This window comes from Cotesia glomerata, linkage group LG6, assembly GCF_020080835.1.
Source record: "Cotesia glomerata isolate CgM1 linkage group LG6, MPM_Cglom_v2.3, whole genome shotgun sequence".
NCBI classification, from domain to species: Eukaryota; Metazoa; Arthropoda; class Insecta; order Hymenoptera; family Braconidae; genus Cotesia; species Cotesia glomerata.
Window position 1 is genome coordinate 16,860,033 of NC_058163.1, and position 24,234 is coordinate 16,884,266.

The following is a 24,234-nucleotide window of genomic DNA, read 5'->3' on the forward strand; positions in this document are numbered from 1 at the left end:
CCATTAAATTTTTGAAACACTACTATATATGAAACAAAATTATTTTTTTTCGTACCAAATATTTAGTATACTACTTGTATTTTTTCATGCTGAAAATCCGGCTTAAAAAATTTTGAAACAACGGTCACTGAGTGGCTCATATCTTGAGTCGTGAAAATTGAAAATAACTGGGTAAAGAGAAGTCAATGATTTTGGACATGGAATGAACATGCAGCAGCAGCAGCAGCAGCACATATATAGCAGCAGCATACATATATATAAGATATTACAGCAGACAGCAGAGGCTGCAGCAGACGGACGTTGTAAAGAGCCTGATAAATGTTTTGAGAAGTCCCAGTCATTTTTAAATAGACGCATACTAATTAAAATAACGTCCTTTTATGCGTTAGAGAGAGAACTAGTGTCAAAGTCAAGTGCGTTCCAACGAAGATGCTTTGCACGATGTGAATGTCCAGTAAAATATGTGTGACTACGTTAGCTATAGAAACTAGTTAGTCATACAGTTAGTTGTGTCTTTGTTTGGCACATATTTTACTGGACACTGACGCTCTCTCTCTAACAAATAAAGAGACGTTATTTTTAATTAATAATTAATTATCTATGCGGTTAATTGAAAATGGCTAAGGACTTTTCGTCTCAGAATTTCATCGAATGCTACAATGGCGTCCGTGACAGGACACCCTGTATATATATATATATATATATATATAGCTATATATATATATATATATATATATATATATATATATATGTATATATATATATATATATATATATGGTTCATTCCATGTCAAATCGACAAATTTTTTACCTGACCCCCTTTGATTTCGCTGAAAATTTTCTATCTTTTTCTACCCTCCGAAAGTTATTTTTCAGAATTTTTTCAAATTTTTTTTCCCGACTCAAAAAAAGTTATGAATTTTTTAAACAAACCGCTCTTTTATTTTTAAATTGCCAGAACTTTTTCAAAAATTGACCGTTTGGGAACTTTTTTTTTTCAAAATTTTTTTTTTAAATGTAGTTTTCGAAAAAAAATATGAAAAAATTTTCAGAATTCCAGATATATAAAATATTTTAGTTTTTTTGAAAAAACCGTAATTTTCTCAAAGTCCGACCGTTTTTTTTTTTTTTTTTTTTGCTCTAAAAATATTTCAACTAATTCTGCAATGATCCCCGTTAATTAAAAGATGTGACGACAATCGCTTCTAATTTTTTTTCTTGATTATAAAAAAATTTTTGTTGAATTTTTGCTTCTAATTTTTTTTCTTGATTATAAAAAAATTTTTGTTGAATTTTTGCTGATTTTATATAACTTTGTTATGAAATTTTTTTTATTTCCTCGTGAAACCTCAAAAGTTGAAAAATAAAATTTTATTGGAGAATTTCAAGTGATTATCGTCCAAGAAATTGTTATTTTTTTCAAAAAAGTAAAAAAAAAGGACTTTTCATACTCTTAAATGAATTCACCGTCTCTTAACATTTTTAAATAAATAAAAAACATTTTTTTGTATGTGTTCAAATTATATTATTTTTTTTTTAACATAATACTTGATTCGAGAATTCAACATTACACCTATTTTTATTATCTCTTTTTACTGGATGATTCCCTCCTTTTCTTCATCGTACTGTGATTTAAATATTTTTCTGAAGAAGAAAACATCTTAACTAGCACCATACAATCTTCCAATGGTGAAATTTTATGGATTTTCTGTGTCACTGGTATTGTTTTTGCATTTGTGAACCGATCTTCTAATTTTTCTTTCATCGAATTATAAACTTGAACTGAATTATAAACGAGAACCGAATATTCATTTTCGTCAAATTTTGTGACGCCCATTCGAATAATTGTTTAGGTGTTAATATTTGCTGATCAGGTGGTAACTGTAGACTTGCCCGCGAGGCCTTTCTTTTAATTGTCCCGCCGACTCCGTCACAAGGCCCTTTTCCGTGAGCTGTTGCGAAAAAATTCCATTCGACGATCACACCAAACTCTCTACGATAATGCGATAAATTACTAAAATGCTTGTAATTTTTATATTGCTGAGGTGCACCATCCGACGACAGAGACTGTAGACGACAGAGACTTAATAAAATTGATAATGATCTCAGAATAAATATGGACAGCAATAGAATCATGGTTCAAGCAATCAGAAATGATAACCATACTTTGATGAGTAAGTTGATTATCTACCTTATAATAAATAACGACTGTGTAAACTGTTGCTTGATCGTTATTCCAGTGGAATCCCGGTGCAGCATCTTGAACAACAAATGCATAATTTTCAGCAAAATCAACAATTACCATAAATTCGTTCTCTGTTATAGATTCTTTTAACGCTCTCAAATAAGCCGCTTGCTCTTTTGCAATGAAATTATGTGGTAATAAAGCAACAAGTTTTTCACAGAAGTCATCAACAAAATCCAAAGTACTTTTAATGGTTGTTTCAAGTGTTACTTTCGGAGTCGACACCCATTGTTTGTAACTTACTTCATCGATTCCATTATTATCCATTTCTGTTAGTAATAACTGTTTTATATTTTCAATACCTGGACAATTAGCACATGTATTGAAATAGCACTCAGTCGTTGGTTCTTCACACACAATTGCATTTAAACAGTCATTATAAGTTCCCACCGGCAAATTTGAACCTTCAGTTAATCGACATAACTTACCACCTAAAATCATGAGTTTTATATTCTGATGAATTGAGCAAACGCAAACTGTGTGAGTACCAGATCCACCAGCTAAAATACAGTGTTTTAGGCGTAATGATGCAAATTAAGAAAATCCAATTTCAATTTGGGGAAATCTTGATTTGAATATTTTGTGTAACTCTTTCAAATTACAAAGTACTAAACGTTTTTGCACTTGAACTTTCGAACCATCATCATTACGCAATGAAATAAAATCCTTTTTTTCTGGCATAACACTACTCATTTCATCGTCATTATAAAAATCTATAACAGCCGATGACACTTCAGAAGATAATCCATGGCCTGAAAATAACGATGTTATAAATTAATTTATAAATATTCACGCATTGGTGATTCCAAACAAAATTAATTTGTAACTCAATATCGTACCTATTTTCTTTTCAGGTATTGGTAAAACTCCTTGGTCAGCAGCAAGCTTTCTCGTTAATCGTGCCATATACGTCGTAGTACCCATAACCTCGACAATCTTATCAATGCTCCAACTTGACGGCATTAGAGTCAAAATTTGTTAACGTAACGATGTGCTTGTATCAGTGTCATTAAACTTCTCTCTCAATTTTTCAATTATTTCAGCAGCATCTGTATCGCTGCATTGAAATTCCACTGCATTTTGTACTCCTAATGCCTTTCTCAAATTATAAGCAACACGAGTGATTTTATTGTTCAAATACGTATCATCATTCTGTCTTCTCGTAAGCAATGGGGATTGGTTTAACAACAGTAGGGCATCATTTATGGTCGGACGAGTTATCTCCAGACTCAGTTTCGATAACGACGAACTATTTTATTTATCAAGTGACTCTCCATAACTTGTCGTTGGCTCTAGAAAAAATAACGAATAAAAACTATAAAAAATTAACGTTAATAGTTGAATACCGAGACGTATGAAAGTTTAGAAAATACCTGTCAGATTATTGCGTTCGGAATCGTAAACTTCTATAGATCCGCTGATAATAGTTTGATCAATTTCAAAATAATTTTTTTTTTGATTATCATCACTTTCATCAGAAGTATTTTCAACAGAGGGCTGAAGCATTTTTTTATAACATGAACTACATATTCGCTCATCAGTCGACAAATTGTATCGAATTGCTAAATGCTCCGGTAAGTTTCGCAGGGATATTTTTCTTCTATGCTTCTCCAAATTAAATGGATTGCAACATCGATCAAAAAACTTCGGCATTGTAATCACTCGTCAACAAAATATAAATTAACAGCACTTTATGATAAATAATAGGTACTTTATTTAGCAATAGTAAGTCTACGTGACACGATGAACACAACGACAATGTAATTATTCTGAAAACATAACATCCATATTATTTAAATTAAATGTAGATGATATCTTTTTTACCGACAATCGATAGCTCTTAAATTATCACATTGTATCAACTGGAGGTATCTTTTAAACCCATTGTATTTTTGAAATTGTCATATTTCAGTACCAAAAAAAAACGTCCATAAGAGTATAAAAAGTAAGCCATTCGGCTCCGCCCGAGATGGAAGGTAGATTTAAATTTTTTGTAATAATAAATAATTATAAAAAAAATTTGTCGAATAATTATTACTTAAACTTCTATTAATGAAAGTATAGTTTCTTTTAATTATTTTCAAATCGAACCGTCGTATGTTTTCATATTTTTCGTTATTTTTGTAAATTACATTCACAATAAAACAAATTCTATAATTAGTACTCAGATTGAATCTTCCTGTCTTCGATATTTTTATATTAATTTCACGAAATGATTTAATTGATTAGTCTGGGGTATCCATTGACAATAGACAACTTTGAAATAACTTTGAAAGATCTAGGAGTTTTTTTCTTCAAGCTTTACCATTTTTAATTCTCTGTAAAAGAAGAACATGAAAAATAATTGTATGTTAGAGTATAATTGTGTGAATATTTATTTTTTTTTTCATAATAGATATTATAGTTTGCTTTTTTGATTTTTTTTTCAACTTTTAACTTTTGTTACAATTATTGAACAGTTTTACATTTTCGTTTGCTTTTTCAATCTCTTTTAATTTTATTTTAATTCCATGTTGCAAGATGATTTCAAAAGTGTCCATACTTATATGGGAATAATTTTTGAAATTACAGAAAAATCTTATAACACGAGAAGATAATTTTATTATGATGAAATTTTTTTATTTTAAACACATAAAATTTTTCAAATCAATAACCATTGTGTCAATTGGAGGAAAGAAATTAATTTCATTATTTTGAATCAAAGCTGTATAATGTGGAATCTTCAAATCCCAATAAAGATGAAATTCCTTTTCATTTTCTACCGGAGCTATTCTTATGCTCGAATTTTTATTTCCGGTATATATATTTATTGATCGTTGTAATAGTGCTGAAATGAAGATCATATCACCTATTTCTGCATATATTCCATCTGTTATAATATGATTTATAGATATTGTTTTTTTAATACCGGTTGGTAAATTATTGATAAATTCTTGATTAATCACCATATGAGCTGCTCCTAAAATTCTTAAACAATTCATTAAATTTTCGTTACCACTTAACAAAATAGATATTGCATTATAAAAACAATTTCCATGACCACTGGTTTTAATTGGAGTGAAATAATTACCTAACGATTGTGGAATCGAAACATTAAAATTATAATTTTGAAATTCAAATTTATAAACTATTTTTCTTATAAAATGACAGATTTTAGATATAGTTTTGAAATCATTATCATCAAATATTTTTTTTTTTTTCGAATTTGTTTTTTATATTTTCAATTTCAAGAACTGCTCTTTGCATATTAAAATTATAAATATTAATAGAAACTTCTTTACTAGATTGAATAACAATTTTTTTTTTCACGATTTTATTCGTTTTCTGATTTACTGAATTGTTCTGAACATTTGAACTATCATTATCTGCATACATTCCATGTTGTTTATATTCATGTTGATCATACGGAGTATTAATGAAATAAAAATTGTTGAAATTAATATCTTTCAGAGGATCTAGGATAGGTAAATTTTCTTTTTCATCTTTTTTAATTAGTGGCAGATAATGTTCAGATTTTTTGTCAAAATAAAGATGAAACTTTTCGTTATTTTTAATTGAAGGAAGTTGTTTATTAGCTTTATTATTGTTAAAATAAATCTTAACTGAACGTTGCAATATTGCTGAAATAATTATTATATCTCCAATTTCTGCGCGTGTACCATTTCTTAAAATTTTCTTAAAATTTATTGTTTTTGAGATTTCTTCTGGTAGATTTTTTATAAATTCTTTATTCATAATGACATGAGCAGCTTCTAATGCTCTCAAGCACGACATTAATTTTTCATCTCCAGTTAATAAAGTAGAAACAGCATTATAAAAACAATTACCATCTCTTTTTGTGTAAATTGGTAGAAAACATTTTAGTATTTTGAATGGAATTTCTATTCCGTTATTATTATTTTTTTGGTTAACGTTTTTGAATTTATGAATTTTTTCTCTAACAAAATTATGTAATTCTTGTATTATTTTTTTATCGCTCTTCTGGATACATTTGGTTTGCATTAATCGACTTTTCAACCATTTACCTCCTTTAATAGCTTCTATGGTAGAAAGATGACAAACTTTTATCGTTATTATTATCAATATATTTTCCTTTTTTTAAAATGCAAATTAATTGCTTATGATATCTAAAAATTGTTTCGGAAATCCCACAATGTAATTGAAAATTGAAAAATATTATTGTTTTGTCGAAGACTATCCAATGCGGATAGCTCTCGTAATTAATTTTAAAAATGTGATGAAATTAGGGTTAGGAAGTTAAATAAAAATACTTGGATTTTTTGGGGAACAATTTAGATGATTTATTTGTCCCCAAAGGAGGAAAACCCAGCTAGGCTGAGAAAAAACCTCCTTGATGAAAATTATACAAGTAAATTGTATGTGTGTAAGTGTGTATGTGTAACTTACGTTGCAATAACGTAATAGGGGTGAGCTCAGCCGCCGTAGAGAGAAATTTATCGATAATTTAAATTTGTATTGTCCCAAGGTGGGAGCTGGTAATATTTAATTAATTAGATGAACTGTCTCAGTGTGAGAGCTAATAATGTTCAATTAATTAAATGAATTGTCTCAGTGTGAGAGCTTATAATATTCAATTGATAACAAGATGTTGGTCAATTGAATTTATTGTTTTTCGTGTAGAAAATAGTCAAATGATTTTGAATTTAGAATTGAACTATTGATAAATTTGATTAAGTAAAATTGTAATTAAATGTTGGTAATGAATTCAATATAATTTAATATTAATATCACGGGTCAATAATGGATTGACTAAAGCCGCGTGGCTGTTGCAATCCTTTGTTAATATGGCGCGCAATGGCCGCGTGGCGTCACTAATTAAATCTACCTTGATTTTATTTATTTTAATTCACTGAACTATTGAACTGATTTGAATGATTTGAGAATTTAATTGTTATTGAAATTGAAGTAATTATTTGTGTTTAATGAATAATTTAAGTATTTGAACAAATGTAAGATGCAAGTAAGAAATATCGGGATCGAGTAATACAGAGTAGTCGTACTAGTACAAGAGTCCAAGCACAACTGCTTATCGCCGGCCACGTGAGCCGGCTTCTCTCCCGTTAACCAAGGCGCGCATGAGCGACGGCCATCGCGTGATACGATTATTCCCGAGTTGGAGCGATCAAGCCCGAAGGCGCAATTCCTCTTATAAATTTTTACTGGACCTCTTTCCTGGCGGTTAAACATACTCCCCCCGTTGCGAAGGTTGAGCAAGATGTTATTAATAGTGTTTACAATTAGTGACATTACATGATTATAATATTTTGATTTTACAGAATTTAAGAATTGATTAGTAAAGGACACAATAGAGTGATATTCCGTTTATATATGCCTTGAGCCGTTCGAATTGAAGCTACTCTTGTTATATTATCCTCTCCTGGATGAATGTCGATCAGTACTCCCAGCTGCCACCGCATGCATGGTTGGTTTTTGTCCATTAGCAAGACAACTTGATTGATTTTAATATCTCCTCGATTGGAGTCCCATTTTTGCCTGGTCTGTAGTTCGTGAAGGTATTCCAAATACCAGCGTTTTCAGAAATCCTGTCGAGCCTTGACAATGAATTGCCATGAGCTTAGTCTATTATCTGGAACATCAGAAAAATCATTTTCAGGCAGCATTGTGAGAGGACGACCTATTAAAATGTGTGCAGGAGTTAAAGCAATAGGATCATTAAGATCACTTGACAATGAACATAAAGGACGAGAATTTAATACAGATTCAATTTGTATGGCTAGAGAATTTAATTCTTCAAATGTTAAAAGTTGTTCTTTCACTACTCGTTTAAAATGATGTCTAAATGACTTGACTGCCACCTCCCAGATACCACCGAAATGAGGAGATAGAGGTGGATTGAATTTCCAGATAATATTTTTATTTATAGCATAGTTGTTAACAATATCCTGATGGGATTTTGAGTTGAATAGTTGGTAAAGTTCTCTTAATTGATGATTTGCACCCACAAAATTGGTACCATTATCAGAATATACATGAGATGGAACCCCTCTTCTACCAATAAAACGTCCGAAAGCTCCTAAGAAACCTTCAGTAGTTAGGTCACCTGCGATCTCTAAATGGACGGCCTTAGTAGCCATACAAACAAAAACACATCCATAGACCTTGACTTTAGTTCTGTTTCAAAATTTGCGTTCTTTGATAAAGAGAGGTCCGAAATAATCGATTCCCACGTGGGAAAATGGTGGAGATTCTGAGACTCGAGAACTAGGCAAATTGGCCATTTTAGTTTGTAGTAATATTGGTTGATGTCGAATGCATTTAACACAATGTCTAATGATTTTACGTACTTGATTTTTTCCGTCTAGCAGCCAAAATTTATGTCTAAGATTTGAAAGTGTACTCTGTATACCCGAATGGTACAAATTTTCATGGGTTTCCCTAATGATTAAATCAGTAACATAATGACGTGAAGGTAATAAAATAGGATGTTTTTTCGAAAAAGATATAGGAGCATGTTTCAAACGTCCTCCCACTCTCAATAGTCCGTTTGAATCGATAAATGGATTAAGACATCGCAATCGGAGGTTTTTAGTTTCTCCGGTTTCTTTAATTTGTTCGATTTCATCATGATATTGTTCGTTTTGAATCAGAGTTAAGATTTTTATTTCAGTTAATAATTTTTCTTCTACGCTTAAAGACTTGTGTTTGAATAGATTACCCTTTAACATTCGTAAACAATAGGAAAAGGAATTTATAAGTTTAGAATATGATGAAAATCGTTTAAACAAATTTTCAGTGAAAGCTAGTAAACAAGTAATTTTTCGAATACCGGGAAGTTCAGAAGGAACAGCCGGTTTTAAGTTAGGCCAATTGAGAGGATCCTGTGATAGCCACGTAGGACCGTTCAACCACATTTTATTATTTAAAAATTTAGAAGGAAGTTGACCTCTAGATGGACCATCTGCCGGATTATCTTTAGTTCTAACATGTCGCCATTCGACTTTACCGCAAAGAGTTTGAATTTCTGTTACGCGATTCGCTTCAAAGACCTTGAGAGAGTTGGGAGATCGTTTAAGCCATTGAAATACAATAGTTGAATCTGACCAAAATGTGACTTTAGAAATGTCAAAGTTAAAGGAGGGAATTGTGTCTTTATACAATCTAGCAAGTAATAATGCTCCACATAACTCTAATTTTGGAATTGTAACATCTTTAATGGGAGCAACTCGAGATTTGGAACAAACTAACTTCACGATCGCGTCTCCATATTCATTTACTGATCTTATATAAATGCAAGCACCATAGCCCACTTTACTAGCATCACAAAATCCATGCAATTGCATGTCAGTCAGATCAGGAAGTAAAATATTACGTTCAATAGAAAAATCTTTAATTAGAAGTAATTGTTCAGCAAATTTACACCAGCGCCAATGCAATTCTTGTGGGACCGCTTCATCCCAATGGACCTTTAATTTCCAACATTCTTGAATAATGGTTTTTGCAGCTAATACTATAGGACCTAAAATTCCGATAGGATCGAAAATTTTTGCAATGTCAGATAAGATGGTTCGTTTAGTTACTTTTCGCGATGAATGGATTGAATTGACTGTATAGATAAATTCGTCAGTTAGAGAATTCCATGCTATGCCCAAAGTTTTAGAGATAGGATCATCATTAATAGCCTAATCTAAATCTAAGGTTCTTTGATCGAAATTATCCAGTGCGTGTCGATGATTCGAAGCCCATTGTCTGAGTTCGAATCCACCCTTTCGCACTAGTTGAATGATTTCATCACGCAAATTTAAAATTTCGGTCAAAGAATTAGATCCGGTTAATAAGTTATCGACATAAAGATCTCGTTTTAATATTTTTGAAGCTACAGGAAAATTATGAGATTCGTCATCAGCAAGTTGAGTTACAGTGCGTATAGCTAAAAACGGGGCTGCAGAAACTCCAAATGTTACTCGTTTAAGTTCAAAGGTACTAATATTGTTATTATGATAGTAAAGGATTCGTTGATATTTATGATGATCCAGATGTACGCAAATTTGTCGATACATTTGAGCTATATTAGAAGTCATAGCATAAACAAAGGTACGAAAACGTAAGAGAATGGTAAAAAGATTATCTTGTATAGTAGGTCCGGTTAGTAAGACTTCATTCAAAGAGATACCTTTATCGGTTTTAGCTGAAGCATCAAATACAACGCGTACCTTAGTAGTAGTGCTGGTTGTTTTTATTATCGGATGATGGGGCATATAATACCCTGGTCCACTATCATCCGGTACGAGTACCATGTGGCCAAGATTGATGTATTCATTCATGACTTTATTGTATTCAGATTTTAATGATGAGTCTGCATTTAATCTCTTCTGTAAGGACAGAAATCTTTTATAAGCTTGTTGTTTGGAATTACCGAAATCGACATCGTCTACGCGAAAAGGTAATTTTATTTCATATCGACCGTTTATATCGCGAGTAGTAGTGTTTTGATAATGAGTCTCACATGTAGAATCATCAAAAGATCGGGAATCATTAGAACCTACGTCTTCAATAGTCCAGAATTTTGTTAATTGACTCGACAGATCAGTTAATTGACAAGTTACAGCAAGTATATTTTTATCGTCGTTGACTCCTCCCGCTACGACCCATCCTAGTTGCGTTTTTTGTAATATTAAATCACAATCAGTTTGTGAGCAGTTAATCTGTCCGACAGATAGAAGAGAAAGTGTGGTACCTGAACCGATAAGGACATCTACGGGTCTTGGTATATGAAATTGCGGATCAGCAAGTATTATCTTTTTAGGTATGCTTATTTTATCACGCGGAAAGATTTCATTTGGACTCAGTTCTGCAATTTCGTTAACAGTTAGAAATGACAATGATCTTTGAAATTTACCATTTAAAGATTTACAATTTATTTGTACGATATGTTTTGAAAAGGTTTGCATTCCGTTAACAGCCCCGATTGGAATAGAACAATTTTGCATTGGCAATTTTAATTTATTAGTCAATTTTTCAGTAATGAAATTAGCTGTTGCACAAGTGTCAAGTAAAGCGCGAGCTTGTATGAATTCACCTGTTAAATCACGCAATTGAATGAGTGCGCTCATCATCAATTGGAAACGCGGTGTTCTGAGAATTGTTGTATAATTGTGTGCTACTAGTCAAGATGTAGATTCCTTATCAGTTGTTACAGTAGAAGGTGACTCGAATTTTACGAAGTTGTTCTTGGAAGTATTTGGATTAGTCGGTTGTTGAGTTACATTTTGATTAATGTCCAATGTGGTATCATGGAATTTCTTACAGACTCGACATCTGCTGGAAGTGCAAGTTCCTTTGTGTTCGCGAAGACAATTATTACAAAATTTAACAGATTTTACAAATTTTATGCGTTCTCCTACATTTAATGCATTGAATTTATAACATTTATAGAGAGAATGAGATTGTTTGCAACATGGGCAGGTAGTAGAGGCGGTCGTCACTAAAGCTCGAACTGGCGTATCTGTTTTTTGTTTCTTTAAATTATTACTCGAATGTTCATGACGTCGTCTTTTAAAAGAGTTATCAGAGTCACGCTGTTCGTTAGGTTTACGTGTACTGAGTCGGAAAGCAGTTTTTATAATAAATTTGCTAAACTCGTCAAATGTTGGGAGAGTGTTATCGTCTTTATACGTTTCTTCCCATTTGTCTCTAATTTCTATTGGTAATTATTTTCTAATAATCTTACTGTAAATGCGTCAGTTGGTGTTGCTTTTAATGACTCTAAATCATTCAAGTGTTGTCGAGCTTCATCTATGAATTTAGTAAGATTTTCATTAGTCGGAATTGATATTCAAAAGAGCGTCATAATGTTTAAAAACTAGAGCGCGCTCTTTCTGATAAGTTTCTGTTAAAAGGGCCCAAGCCTTTGTATAGTTTTCTGCACTTGCATCAAAAAGCGCGAGCTTGTTTGCAGCAGAACCAGTTAAACATCCGCGAAGGTATAAAAACTTATTAAGATCATCTAAATCGTTACGTCCGTCGATAAGTGTCTTAAATGTATTTTTAAAAGAAAGCCAATTTTCAAAGTTACCATCGAATTTTGGTAAATCCGTGGTAGGGAGTTTCGCCAATCGTTGTAGTGTTAAGAATATCTTGATTAGGAGTCTTTATTTTAGTTGCAAGCTCGTAATAAATTTTACGAATTCCGTCCGCGAGTCCTACTTCTATGTCCTCAGGTTTGTTAACTTCTAATTTCTTTCGAATTCTGCATATGATCGATTAAATAGACCAGAAAAAAAGTGTATGAACTTATGTCAATTTTTAAACTGACATTTCAAAAATAGAAATTTCACAGTTATATTATTTACATTTTTAGCAATCGAAAATAACTCCAATTTTTGTGGCAAAAAAAGCTTAAATATTTATCAACGTTCTTAAATTTTATATATATATCTATATATATATAAGCGAAATACCACTCACTCACTCATCACGAGATCTCCGAAACTATTCGCCCGATTGACTTGAAATTTAGCATAGTTACTCCATTCGTGATGTAGACGCTCACTAAGAACGGATTTTACGCAATTCCTAGTCTATATATATATAAGCGAAATACCACTCACTCACTCATCACGAGATCTCCGAAACTATTCGCCCGATTGACTTGAAATTTAGCATAGTTACTCCATTCGTGATGTAGACGCTCACTAAGAACGGATTTTACGCAATTCCTAGCCAAAATGAATTTTTCGTCTACCATCACATATGCCCTCCCCTCCCCTCCCTCTCATTCTTCTCCTCCCCTCCCGTGCCCTATAATCTTTCCCCTTCCCTATATCTCTCTCTTTTTTTGGGAGCGAAATATCATTTTGACCCTCTAATCTAAGAAACCATCAGTGGCACCCGTAAATTATCGAACTCAACCCCCCTACAACCACCCACGCTAATCAACTGTTGCCATGGTTACCGTTGACAGGGTTACCGTTGCCATAGTTACCATTGTCATGGTTACCGTTGCCATGGTTACCGTTGCTATGGTTACCGTTGCCGTAGTTACCGTTGCCATGGTTACCGTTACCATGGTTGCCGTTACCATGGTTGCCGTTACCATGGTTACCGTTATCATGGTTACCGTTGCTATAATAACTGTCAAAATGATTGATTTTAAATTTTATCGATTGACTGTTGGGACAGTAGGAATTCATAATCATACGTTTTTTAAGAAAGAATAGCTAAATCATTAATAACTGAAATAACTTATATGTATTGGAATAATCATGAAGGATGAACTCGATTATATCATAACACAGATAAATTAAACATAAATATTATCAAGTTGATATTGTTAAATGATTATACTGATTTTAATGATTAAAATTAAAATGGTAAATTGTGTCTGATGCGTCTTCTAAAATTTCACAACGATATCGTTAAATTATTATAAAAACGGTCGATTTAAGATAATTTCTAATAAAATGAGTAATAATAAATATATTTTTAATACCACTTAATTTGTTATGAATTTATTAATAACTAGCTGATACCCGCCCGCTTCGATAGGAATACAATAAATTTTTATGGTGTAACCTAGATGAAAAATATAAACAAAATGGTTAATTTCAAAAAGATAATGAATATAAATTTTGAATTAGAGAAAAGTGATTGTTTGTGATGACCGGTGTTAGCGAGTATTAAATATATGAGAAAAGTATTTTATTATTAACATTTTTTAAAATTAAAAAATTATTGACATTTTTTAAAATTAAATAATACTATGAAGCGGAAAAGAATAGGAGTTACGGATAATTATTACGTGAAGCGTTCCAACATTCACGTAACAGAATAATTGAGGAGGAAGAGATTGAGAAAGAAATAGGAAGGACCTTCTTAATAAGAGTTTACAGAATATGCGAGAAAAAATTCAGATAGCTCGGACAGGGATTCGAACCCAGAACCTTCCGGTGACATGTCGGCTACTTCTACCATTTGACCTATCCGGTCTAGACTAAATGTTTAGGATAACATTATTATAATGGGAACGCATCTCACTACACAGTACGTCATTGGTGATGCGGAAATCTGTCTAATGACAGATTTACTGACTAACTGACCCATTGATTGATTGATTATTAATAATAAAATACTTTTCTCATATATTTAATACTCGCTAACACCGGTTATCATAAACAATCACTTTTCTCTAATCAAAAATTTATATTAATTATCTTTTTGAAATTAATCATTTTGTTTATATTTTTCATCTAGGTTACAACATAAAATTTTATTGTATGCCCAGCGAAGCGGGCGGGTATCAGCTAGTATATATATATATATATATATATATATATAATATTTTTTCTGGTTATTATATATATATATATAGATGTGGGTGAGTGCATGGATGGATGCGTAGGAGTGCATGGATGGATGCGTGAGAGTGCGTGGGTAGATGCGTAGGAGTGCATGGATGGATGCGTGGGTGGATGCGTGAGAGTGCGTGGGTGGATGCGTAGGAGTGCATGGATGGATGCGTGAGAGTGCGTGGGTGGATGCGTGGGAGTGCGTGGATGGATGCGTGGAAGTGGGGGGTGGATGCGTGGGATGGTGTGGTTGGGTGTGGAGGAGAAGCATTAAAAGCGTAGAGTTGATGTTATACTTTTTTCCGACTTCTTTATAAGCTACAAAAAAAAGAATGACGGAAAAACGATCGTCTTTTGTTTTATTGACGGAAACAAAAAACAAATGACTACACACATAAATTAGTAAAAAAAATGGGAATTTTCTATTGTTAACTCCCCCGCAAGACCCCTTGTTGGTGGAAATTCGTAAAATCCGTTCTTAGCTGACCTCTACTCAGTAAAAGGAATATTCCTATCAAATTTCAAGTTAATCGACCTAATAGTTTCTGAGATTTCGTAATGAGTGAGTTCAAAAATGGGATCTCCTATATATATATATAGATTAACTCAAATCGACCGTTTCTTTATAATAATTTAACTATATCGTCGTGAAATTGTAGAAAAGATACATCAGAAACAATTTACCATTTTAATTTTAATCATTAAAATCAGTATAATCATTTAACAAAATCAACTTAATAATATTTATGTTATATTTAGCTGTGTTATGATATAATGGAGTTAGTTCATCCTTCATGATCATTCCAATACATATGAGCTATTTCAGTTATTAATGATTTAGCTATTATTTCTTAAAAAGTGGATGATTATTAATTCCTACTGTCCCAACAATCAATCGATAAAATATGAAATCAATATGTATTTGCCTAACATTGTACAGAATAATACTGTTGAATAATTATATGGAATATTAGTATTTAGTAACTTTCTACGTTTATTCTAATGATTTCTCTGAATTTAGTTGACAACCGAATTTGTTATTACAATTTATTTATTTTGACAGTTATTGTAGCAACGGTAACCATAGCAACGGTAACCATAGCAACGGTTACCATGGCAACGATAACCATGGCAACGGTAACCATTGAAACGGTAACCATGGCAACGGTTGATTAGCGTGGGTGGTTGCGGGGGGGGGGTGAGTTCTATAATTGATGGATGCCACTTGATGGTTTCTTAGATTGGCGAATCAAAATGACATTTTCCAAAAAAAAAAAAGAGAGAGAGATATAGGGAAGGGGGAAGAAGGCACGGGAGGGGAGGGAACAAATGAGAGGGAGGGGAAGGGGTAGCATACGTGATGGTAGACGAAAAATCCATTTTGGCTAGGAATTGCGTAAAATCCCTCTTAGTGAGTGTCTACATCACGAATGGAGTAACTATACTAAATTTCACGTCAATCGGGCGAATAGTTTCGGAGATCTCGTGATGAGTGAGTGAGTGGTATTTCGCTTATATATATATATAACTAGCTGTTACCCGCCCGCACCGCTGGGCACTTTATAGAATTGTATTTTGAGATCTAGACTTGAAATTCAATTGGAGTATTGTTCTGACTTGCACAGATTCAAAATTCTATCGGATTGGCCTGTACCTTTTATCCATGTCATAATTCTAGCGAATATCCATTGTAACTTTCAATGTGCAATCACTATAACATTCCCGTGGCTTTCTCCAAAAATGAATAATCATTTTTGGATTTACGATTTTAATTTTTGATTTTACGAAATCTCTTAAAATGAATAGCCAAATTTCTTTTCCGCATCTCAAGTGTTTAGAAAAACGCGATCCCGTAATAAGAACAATTCATTGGTTATGTGATCAGCAAAAATAAAATGTATGCAAAATACTTAGTTCGTTGACTATATAGCTACATGTAAAGTTAAATTTTAGAAACCTTACAATGACTTTTTCGCCGCTGCCAAAGAGACGATTGTGGTAAGAAAATATAATTATTAAAAAAGGAAAATATTTTAATCCGTTGACCTTGGAGGCCATCCCTGTAATTACCTGTTTCTCTTAAGATTCTATCAAATTTTATATCTCTAGGAAATATATTTGAAGAATATGAATTTTTTGACAACTATCACTCCCGCACTCTTATGTGAGAGAGAAATTTCGTAAGATCCTATTCGAGATGATTTTTACATTAAAAATAAAATATTCCAACAAAACTTCGAGTCCATAGAAACTATTGTTTTGAAAAGAAAGATTTTCATTGTTAACGCCCCCGCAGTCCCTTTGGGATTGGAATTTGATAAAATTTATTCTTAGCTGAACTTGACATGATACATGAAGACTCCCACCAAATTTGAAGTCTGTTGAAGTTACAGTTTGGAAATTAAAATTTTAGATTTTAACACCCACCCCCGCAATTCCTATCGGAAGTAAACTTTATTAAAATCCATTTTGAGATGATCTCTACAGGAGAAATAATAGATTTCTACCAAATTTAGAGTTTTCAGAAGCTATATTTTGGAAATGAACATTTTTTATTGTCAACACCCACCCCGCGATCCTTATTGGAGGTGATTCGTTGTAAAATCCGTTCTTAGATAATTTATATATCACATATAGAAGACTCCTATCAAATTTGAAGTCTATAGGAGCTATAGCTTTGAAATTAAAAATTTTAATTGTAAATACTCGGTGAAAAGAATATTCCTACCAAATTTCAAGTCTCTAGGTCTTATGGTTCCAGAGATATCGTGATGAGTGACTATATACGTGGAAATAAACGGTTACCATGGCAACGGTTACTATGGCAATGGTAACACCTACTCAGGTTGCCTTGTAGTATGCGTGTCATTTCCGCCCTCTCTTGGCTTCTGCAAGTGCTGTGCAGAATGCCCTGCAAGCTCCAGTGCCAGAAATATGGCATAGACCATCCTGGGCATCTTTGTCCGGAGCACAAAGGAAGCATTTTGGCTTCTCCGTGCAGTTAACGGCCTGATGGTTCTCTCCGCGACATTTGTAGCAGCACCTGCTTCTGTTTGGTCCCGCATACTGGCGTGTTTGGTGTCCAAAACTAAGACATCTGAAACAGCGGGTTACTTCTGCAACTGGGCGTATACGACAGTTCACCCAACCGATCATTATATGGGCCTTGTCAAGGGCCTTAATCGCACTGGCCTCGTCTACTTCGCAGAAGGCTGCCCGATTTCCTCGTGGTGTGGGTTTTGTCAAATTTACCCGTTTGACCTCCAGGCTGTCAGTGAATTCACGTTTGAGTGCTTCACGGACTTCGCTCTCGGTAGAGAATTCGTACAAGTCGAGGACGTCGATCGTTGTTGTTGGTGTTAGCGTCTTGACCGTGCCGATGTTTGCAGTGGCTGACCTTACTGCATCGGTGAAAGCCTTGCTGTCTTCGGTCTTTCGAGCCATTTCAAGGAGAACGCCTCCTTGTTTCCTCTTTTTAATAGACTTTATGTCTACGCCCGTCTCGACAGAGCTTACCTTGGCCTTGATTTCCTTTAGGATATCAGCATAAGTTTGACCGTCTACTGGTCGGACAAGAACAGCCTTAGTTCCTGCCTTCTTTCTCCTCGGTTTCTTAGAGACACCCTTACTTGACTGGTTTTGAGCTATGGTAGGGGGGGGGGCGCTGTTTCATGCTCTTTTTCCTTCTTCTTCCTATTTCGGTTCACTGAAGTCCAGATGTCCTCCCGGGCTGTCTTTTTCTGTGGTGGCTTCTCGATTATTGAATAAGGGCTGGGCGTGGACAGCTGCCTCTTTTTAATGTCCTTTCCTTGCTGTGGTAATTTTTTAGTAGTGACCAAAAATGGCTGTGGTTTCTTGGTCAGACTCGGAGATGTTTGGGTCGTTGACGCCGATATGCCTGGTGATTTGTTGGCTAACTAATATGCTGTAGTGATAGATGTAACCAATTTTCTAATCTCATGATGGAGATTCTTCTTGTCTTTTATAAACTCGACTAACTCTTCGATCTTGATGCCGAGCCTCTCCATTGGTGACTGTTGGCCTGTAACGGTCGGTACAGAGCTGATTATTTCTCGGTAGGCTTGATTATCTCTTCGAGCTCAATAGTACAATTTCTGCTATCATTTTGAGTTCTCCGAGCTCAAAGAGATAGCTTCTTTATGCTTTTGAGCTCTTCAAGCTCAAAAGTCTGATAGAAGTTTGATGAAACACTATTTTTTGAATTTTCAAACCACAATAACTTTTGAATGAAGGAAACGATTTTTACGCGGTTGGTGACATTCAACACAATTTTTCAAACCTCATAATGGATCTTTAAGTTCGAATTGATCAATCGAGGAATTTCGAAGTAATTCCAAAAAAACACTGTTTTTGAAATTTTTCGTTTTCGATAACTCTCGAACGAATCAACCGATTTTGACGGGACTGGTAGCAATCGACGTGGTTTTTTAAACTTAAGAGCGGAATAGTTTTTGAAATTGATCAGTGCAACCGTTTAGAAGTTATTCCAAAAAAACGATTTTTCAAAAATTTTATTTTTGAGATTTTTCAAAATCTAGCAAACCGAATTGATTCGAATTTTTACGAAATTTGATGGCAATAATACTCTTTAGATCGCCACCTATTTCGATCCGATCGGTCGAGCCGTTCAAAAGTTATAAGAAGTTTACATACATACACATATACACACACACACACACACACACACACACGCACGGATACCATTGCGGGAATAGTCGGGGACGCTTCCTGTGACCTTAAAACGTCGAGATCTGATAAAAACTCAATTTTCGCAAAACGGGGTGAAACCAATAACTTCCCGAATTTTAAAAATCTTCGATTTTCTTAGCGGGAAGTTAAAAAAATTAACATGGCTTAGCTTGGGTTGATCCCACTTATAAATAATAACCACCTTTGGAAAACAGCGTCAATTACTGTTTTTGATCTGGTAGTTTTTCGCATAATTATAAAATTAAGAAAATTAAAATATTCACACAAATAAAAATGCATCAACAATCAACACGCTTGTTTTTTATTAAAGCTTACTCATACGCAGGCGCAAACACATGTATTAAACACATACTAATATAACACGTAGAACGCTTGGACCTGGAGCAAGATATATATATATATATATATATATATATATATATATATATATATATATATATATATACTGATTATCCCACTACACAGGAGCATACATATGGACAATGTTTAGTAGACGATAGTGGGGATGCTACGAAGAGTCGCGCAAAGAGGAGACCCAGAACGTCTAATGTGTTCCATCTCATTCTTTTGCCGGCTGAATCCTATACATTTATGTGTTTGTGTCTCTGTGGACTTATTTTTTCGTTTCATCGAGTTTGAAATCACAACGATTCTAAAGAAGTTTCACTTCAAAAAATATATGAATTATAGTTAAAATTGATACATTTTTCAAATAGAAAAAAATCTGAAAAAAACTGTTAATTTTTCCAACCAGTCCTGAAATTTCTGGCTACTTTCAAGCCTAATGTGCCCGAAAATAAACCAATTAATTGATTTTTGATCGCTTCAAGCTTAAGAATTTGAGAATGGTTAGAGAACGATAATTTTTTGCGATTCTTAAGGGAGGGGTAAGGGTTTCAGCGTAAAAAAAAAACACTTTTTTTGTGATTTTTTATCTCAAATATCGATTGAGCAATTTCATTCAAACTTTCTATACATTATTGAGCATAGTTTTGACTATGTTCTGTAAATTTTTCATGCAAAAATATTAAACCATTAGCCCGTGACAGAGCTTCCCCCAGGACGTCTTGAAAAAAAAAAAACAATTTGCGGTGTTCACTGTAACTCAGCCGGAAATTATCTGAAAATAAAAAACCATAAAAATTTAGTTGAATTATAAACAAATCTTCCCCCAAACGTTCTCTTATTATTTTTTTTTTTAATTTAAAAATTTTTGGCGGCAATCTAAAGTGTGAACCGTTATTTTCGACTAAAATTTCCGCCATTTTGTGGGTGGGAAACACCCTTAATGTTAAAAAAAAATTTTTAATAAACGTAGGGGGGAGGTATTTTATATGAAGAAAATGTGTACAAAGTTTGAAATGAATCGGTCGAGTAGTTTTCAAATGGCAGTGAACACGGACTTTGAAAAAGTAGTTTTGAGAAAAACGCGTTTAAAGTTTATGAAGCAAAAAAGTGAAGAAAAAAAATTTTTTTTTTAACTTACACAGAATCATCAATTCCAGCTCCATACAGCACACATCCTTCAGCATTGTCGATGTCTTCAGCCTGTTTTTTTTCAAGTCTTCGTTTTATTCTGGCTTCTTTGCTCTGCTGCACAGCTTGGAACTCGGCCCTATCAATGCGATTGCTGTCCGTAGATGATGCATACTCGTGAGCGCTTGGGCCGATACTGACGTCCATGTCAGACAGAAAAGTTAGAAGAGCACCAGCACCTTCATTGAATGTGCATGCAGCTACATTAGATGCAAATTTAACAATTTGTCTGCTGCCAGATAATTTTTTCGGTGCAATTCTCCAAATCAGCTGGTTCAAACTTTCGTTGGCATTTTGAGTAAAACCTCCAAGACACCTTTCTAGAAGTTCGTCTTTACTCAAATCTTCATAAATCGGTTTGATCGCTTCTATGACATCTTGTGGAAGTGGAGTGTAGTCATGATTGAAATTTTCCACTCCTGTTGTGGCCAAAGCTTTTTGATACGAACACCACGAGTTCTCACCGCTCATGCGCTTATGGTGTTGAGGGTAATCGTCTGTTGACTGCTGGTGGTAGAACGTTGCCCAGGCTGCATTTTTCATTCCTTCTAAAGAATCACAATTATGTCTGATTGCTGCTCCGTAGTATCGACTCAAATTATCAATGACTTTTCCAGTGAGCTTTCCTTTGCCACCGAGTAATTTACTTTGTCTTGTTTTACCAGCATTTTTTCCGGTTTTTACAACTTTATGTCCAACAGTTTTATTTACTAGATCACGTAGACGTTTACCCATTCTTTTTTGCACGTGACCTACACATTCTTTTTTATGTATAATAAAATTTTCACCATAAGGTTTAGCTTTTACTAAATCGCCGTAAGTTTTACTATCTCCGTCACCAATATAGTTGCTGATTTTCGCTCCGTATTTTTCTTCTGATCAGCGAAACAGTTCGATGACAGCATTTACTTCCATGTTACCTGATGGTCCGGTGTGATTTGCTTGGCATTCATCTTTTCCAACATGTTCTTCGTACCAATCTTGAAATTCATCAGTATTTAATTGATTTCTCCATAATTTGCAAGCCTGGCAGTGCGAACTACTTACGAAAATATGGATAACTTTTCCAGACCAATATCCAATCAAGGAAGTGACGCCAAAGGAAGAGCTAAAGCCTTGCTTCTGCCACGTGCTGTCACCAGAAACGGTCAAAGTGTCTGACTCCGAATTTGCACGTGTTAGCTGTTTTTCTTCGTCTGCGGCGGAGACAAGAAATTTCTCAGCAGTCATTTCGATGCTGCAGCAAATAGATTTCATGAGATCCAAATAAGATTGTTTTGATAGAAAACTACTTGCTATGTCCATAAGCCCGAAAAATTTATTGCAGCCTGCTAAACCCAAACCTAATGTATGGATTACAAAGGCAAAACGAATGTTGATTTCATAGCGATGACCAGTTTTCTCACTCGACGGTATGAAGCGTAGATCACAATTTGTACATTTGACTTGGATTTGGAAGCCAAGTCCTTCTTTTTTACAGCTCTTGAACTCGATTGAACCATCACACTGAGCACATTTTACTAAACTTGCGATGGTTAAAAACATAAGCAAAAAATCTATGATTCTAAAATGTTTTTCAACATCTTCCGGTACACGAGCACTCGTATTTAGTTTTATTTTCTTCGCCGAAGCACTTTTGGTGGTAGCCTCATCTTTCATTTTTTTATTCGGGTTTGATATTTGATCGAACTTTTGATCGACACAAATAGGTCCTTCCACTTTGACGGTCTTCTCGCGAAATTTTACTTACTCTCGGCATTTTTGCTCAGGAAATTTTTTGAAAAAATAAAATTACAAGTGCACGGTCGAACGTCTAACCACGAACTGAAGCTCGTTTCTTTTTTTAAAATAATGAAGTGTATAGTAAACATACAAATATAAAATATATCTATATGGTTTTAGTTACCTGGCTTTACTAAATGAAATATTTCTAAAACTAGATATGGGATCAGGACAATAGCAATGAATAACCTGTATACCTGCTCGACAGCTGCACTGCAATCCCAACCGCCCGTAGCTGTTAGAGTTAGAGCGTTAAAGGCCCCGAGACTAATTAAACAATAACTTCAAGAATATTGCTTAGATCGGATTAAAATTTTGAGGACATATTCTTGAAATGTTAAACAATAAGATAAAACAAAAAAAAATCGATTTTTCAAAAGTGATAACCCTTACCCCGCCCTTAAACTGTGATATCTTTTGAAGACATTGTTTGATTTTTAACTTCTCACTAAGAAAATCGAAGATTTTCGAAAAATCGGAAAGTTATTGTTTTCACCCCGTTTTGCAAAAATCGAGGTTTCAACAGATCTCGAAGTCCTAAGAAGCTTCCTAAGAAGCTTCCCTGAGTATTTTTACAATGATATCCGTACGTCTGTATGTGTGTGTGTGTGTGTGTGTGTTTTTTTTTTTTTTTTTTTTTCCAGGAGGGGGGAATCCTTTTTACGGATTTCAGGCATAGATATTTCGCCTGGATATGTGAGACTCGACGCAGTGTCATGCAAATACTCGACACTAGCTTCCATACTCACTAAACCCTAAACCTCTTTTCTTCTATCCTCTTATCCCCTATGGAAACCGCCGTGTAGGCATTACATCGCAGGGGGAGGAATTAGCTGCCGCTCTTCCTTCTTGTGGCTAAGGTGTTGTTTCTACCTTCCGTCTAAATTTTGACTTTGGATCTTTTTCTCTCAATGGAACGCAGTTCGGTAAGAACTTCTGTGGCGAAAGTGCTTGTGGCGTTCCAGGCAGCTTCACTCGACAACATTGCTTCTACTAACGTCTCTGGTTGGACTTTCTTGTTCAAACAATTCTCTAACTCATCTCGCTGAGGGTCGAAACGTGGGCACACAAAGAAAACGTTCTCTGCATCTTCAGCAACTCCTGGGCAGGACGGGCACTCCGGAGAGTTGCCGTGCTTGAAGCGGTGTAGATACTCTCGGAAGCACCTATGTCCTGACAACAACTGCGTCAGGTAATAGTTGACTTGACCGTGGCTCCGGTTCATCCAAACGTCGATCTTTGGTATAAGACGATAAGTCCATCTACCTTTTCCTGCGGCATCCCACTGCAATTGCCATCGTACGATGCTGCGATATCGTTCTTCTGTTCTGAGTTCTTCGTGGCTAAGTGTGGTTGACCTTTTCCGTTGGTATAGGTTTCGTCTTTCTTCAGCTAGGACTCTGAGGGGCAGAGTTCCAGAAATGACGCACACTGCTTCCTCAGATATTGTTCGGAAGGCGCAAGCTACTCTTAAGGCACTCAGATGGTATACTGGCCCAGCCTTTCTCCATGCTTCTTGTAATTCGAATGCGTCAGCTCAAATGGATATTCCGTACGTGAGCACTGATGTGACCACAGATGATAATAATAGTCTTCTGCTCTGCTTTGGACCTC

The 24,234-nt window shown here is 34.4% G+C and overlaps 2 protein-coding genes across 3 annotated transcripts in view; one reads left to right on the forward strand and one right to left on the reverse strand.

Moving 5' to 3' along the window:
• LOC123267761 overlaps positions 1 to 24,234 on the forward strand; it is a gene marked incomplete in the record, with an annotated part of 391,343 nt that overhangs the window by 113,946 nt on the left and 253,163 nt on the right.
• On the reverse strand, positions 1,808 to 3,471 carry LOC123267774. Of its 2 annotated transcripts, none has more exons than XM_044732615.1 (2): positions 3,085 to 3,471; positions 1,808 to 2,997 (listed from the first exon to the last, which is right to left on the reverse strand). In XM_044732615.1, the coding sequence occupies exon 2, from the start codon at positions 2,684 to 2,686 to the stop codon at positions 2,033 to 2,035; it is 654 nt and encodes a 217-aa protein (XP_044588550.1). In that variant the 5' UTR covers positions 2,687 to 2,997; positions 3,085 to 3,471; the 3' UTR covers positions 1,808 to 2,032. Both variants share the same exon structure in this region, with proteins under 2 accessions (XP_044588550.1, XP_044588551.1).

What these genes read in the sequence shown, in the direction of transcription:
- LOC123267774 (XM_044732615.1), bottom strand. Translation starts at nt 2,686, where the DNA reads ATGATTTTAGGTGGTAAGTTATGTCGATTAACTGAAGGTTCAAATTTG.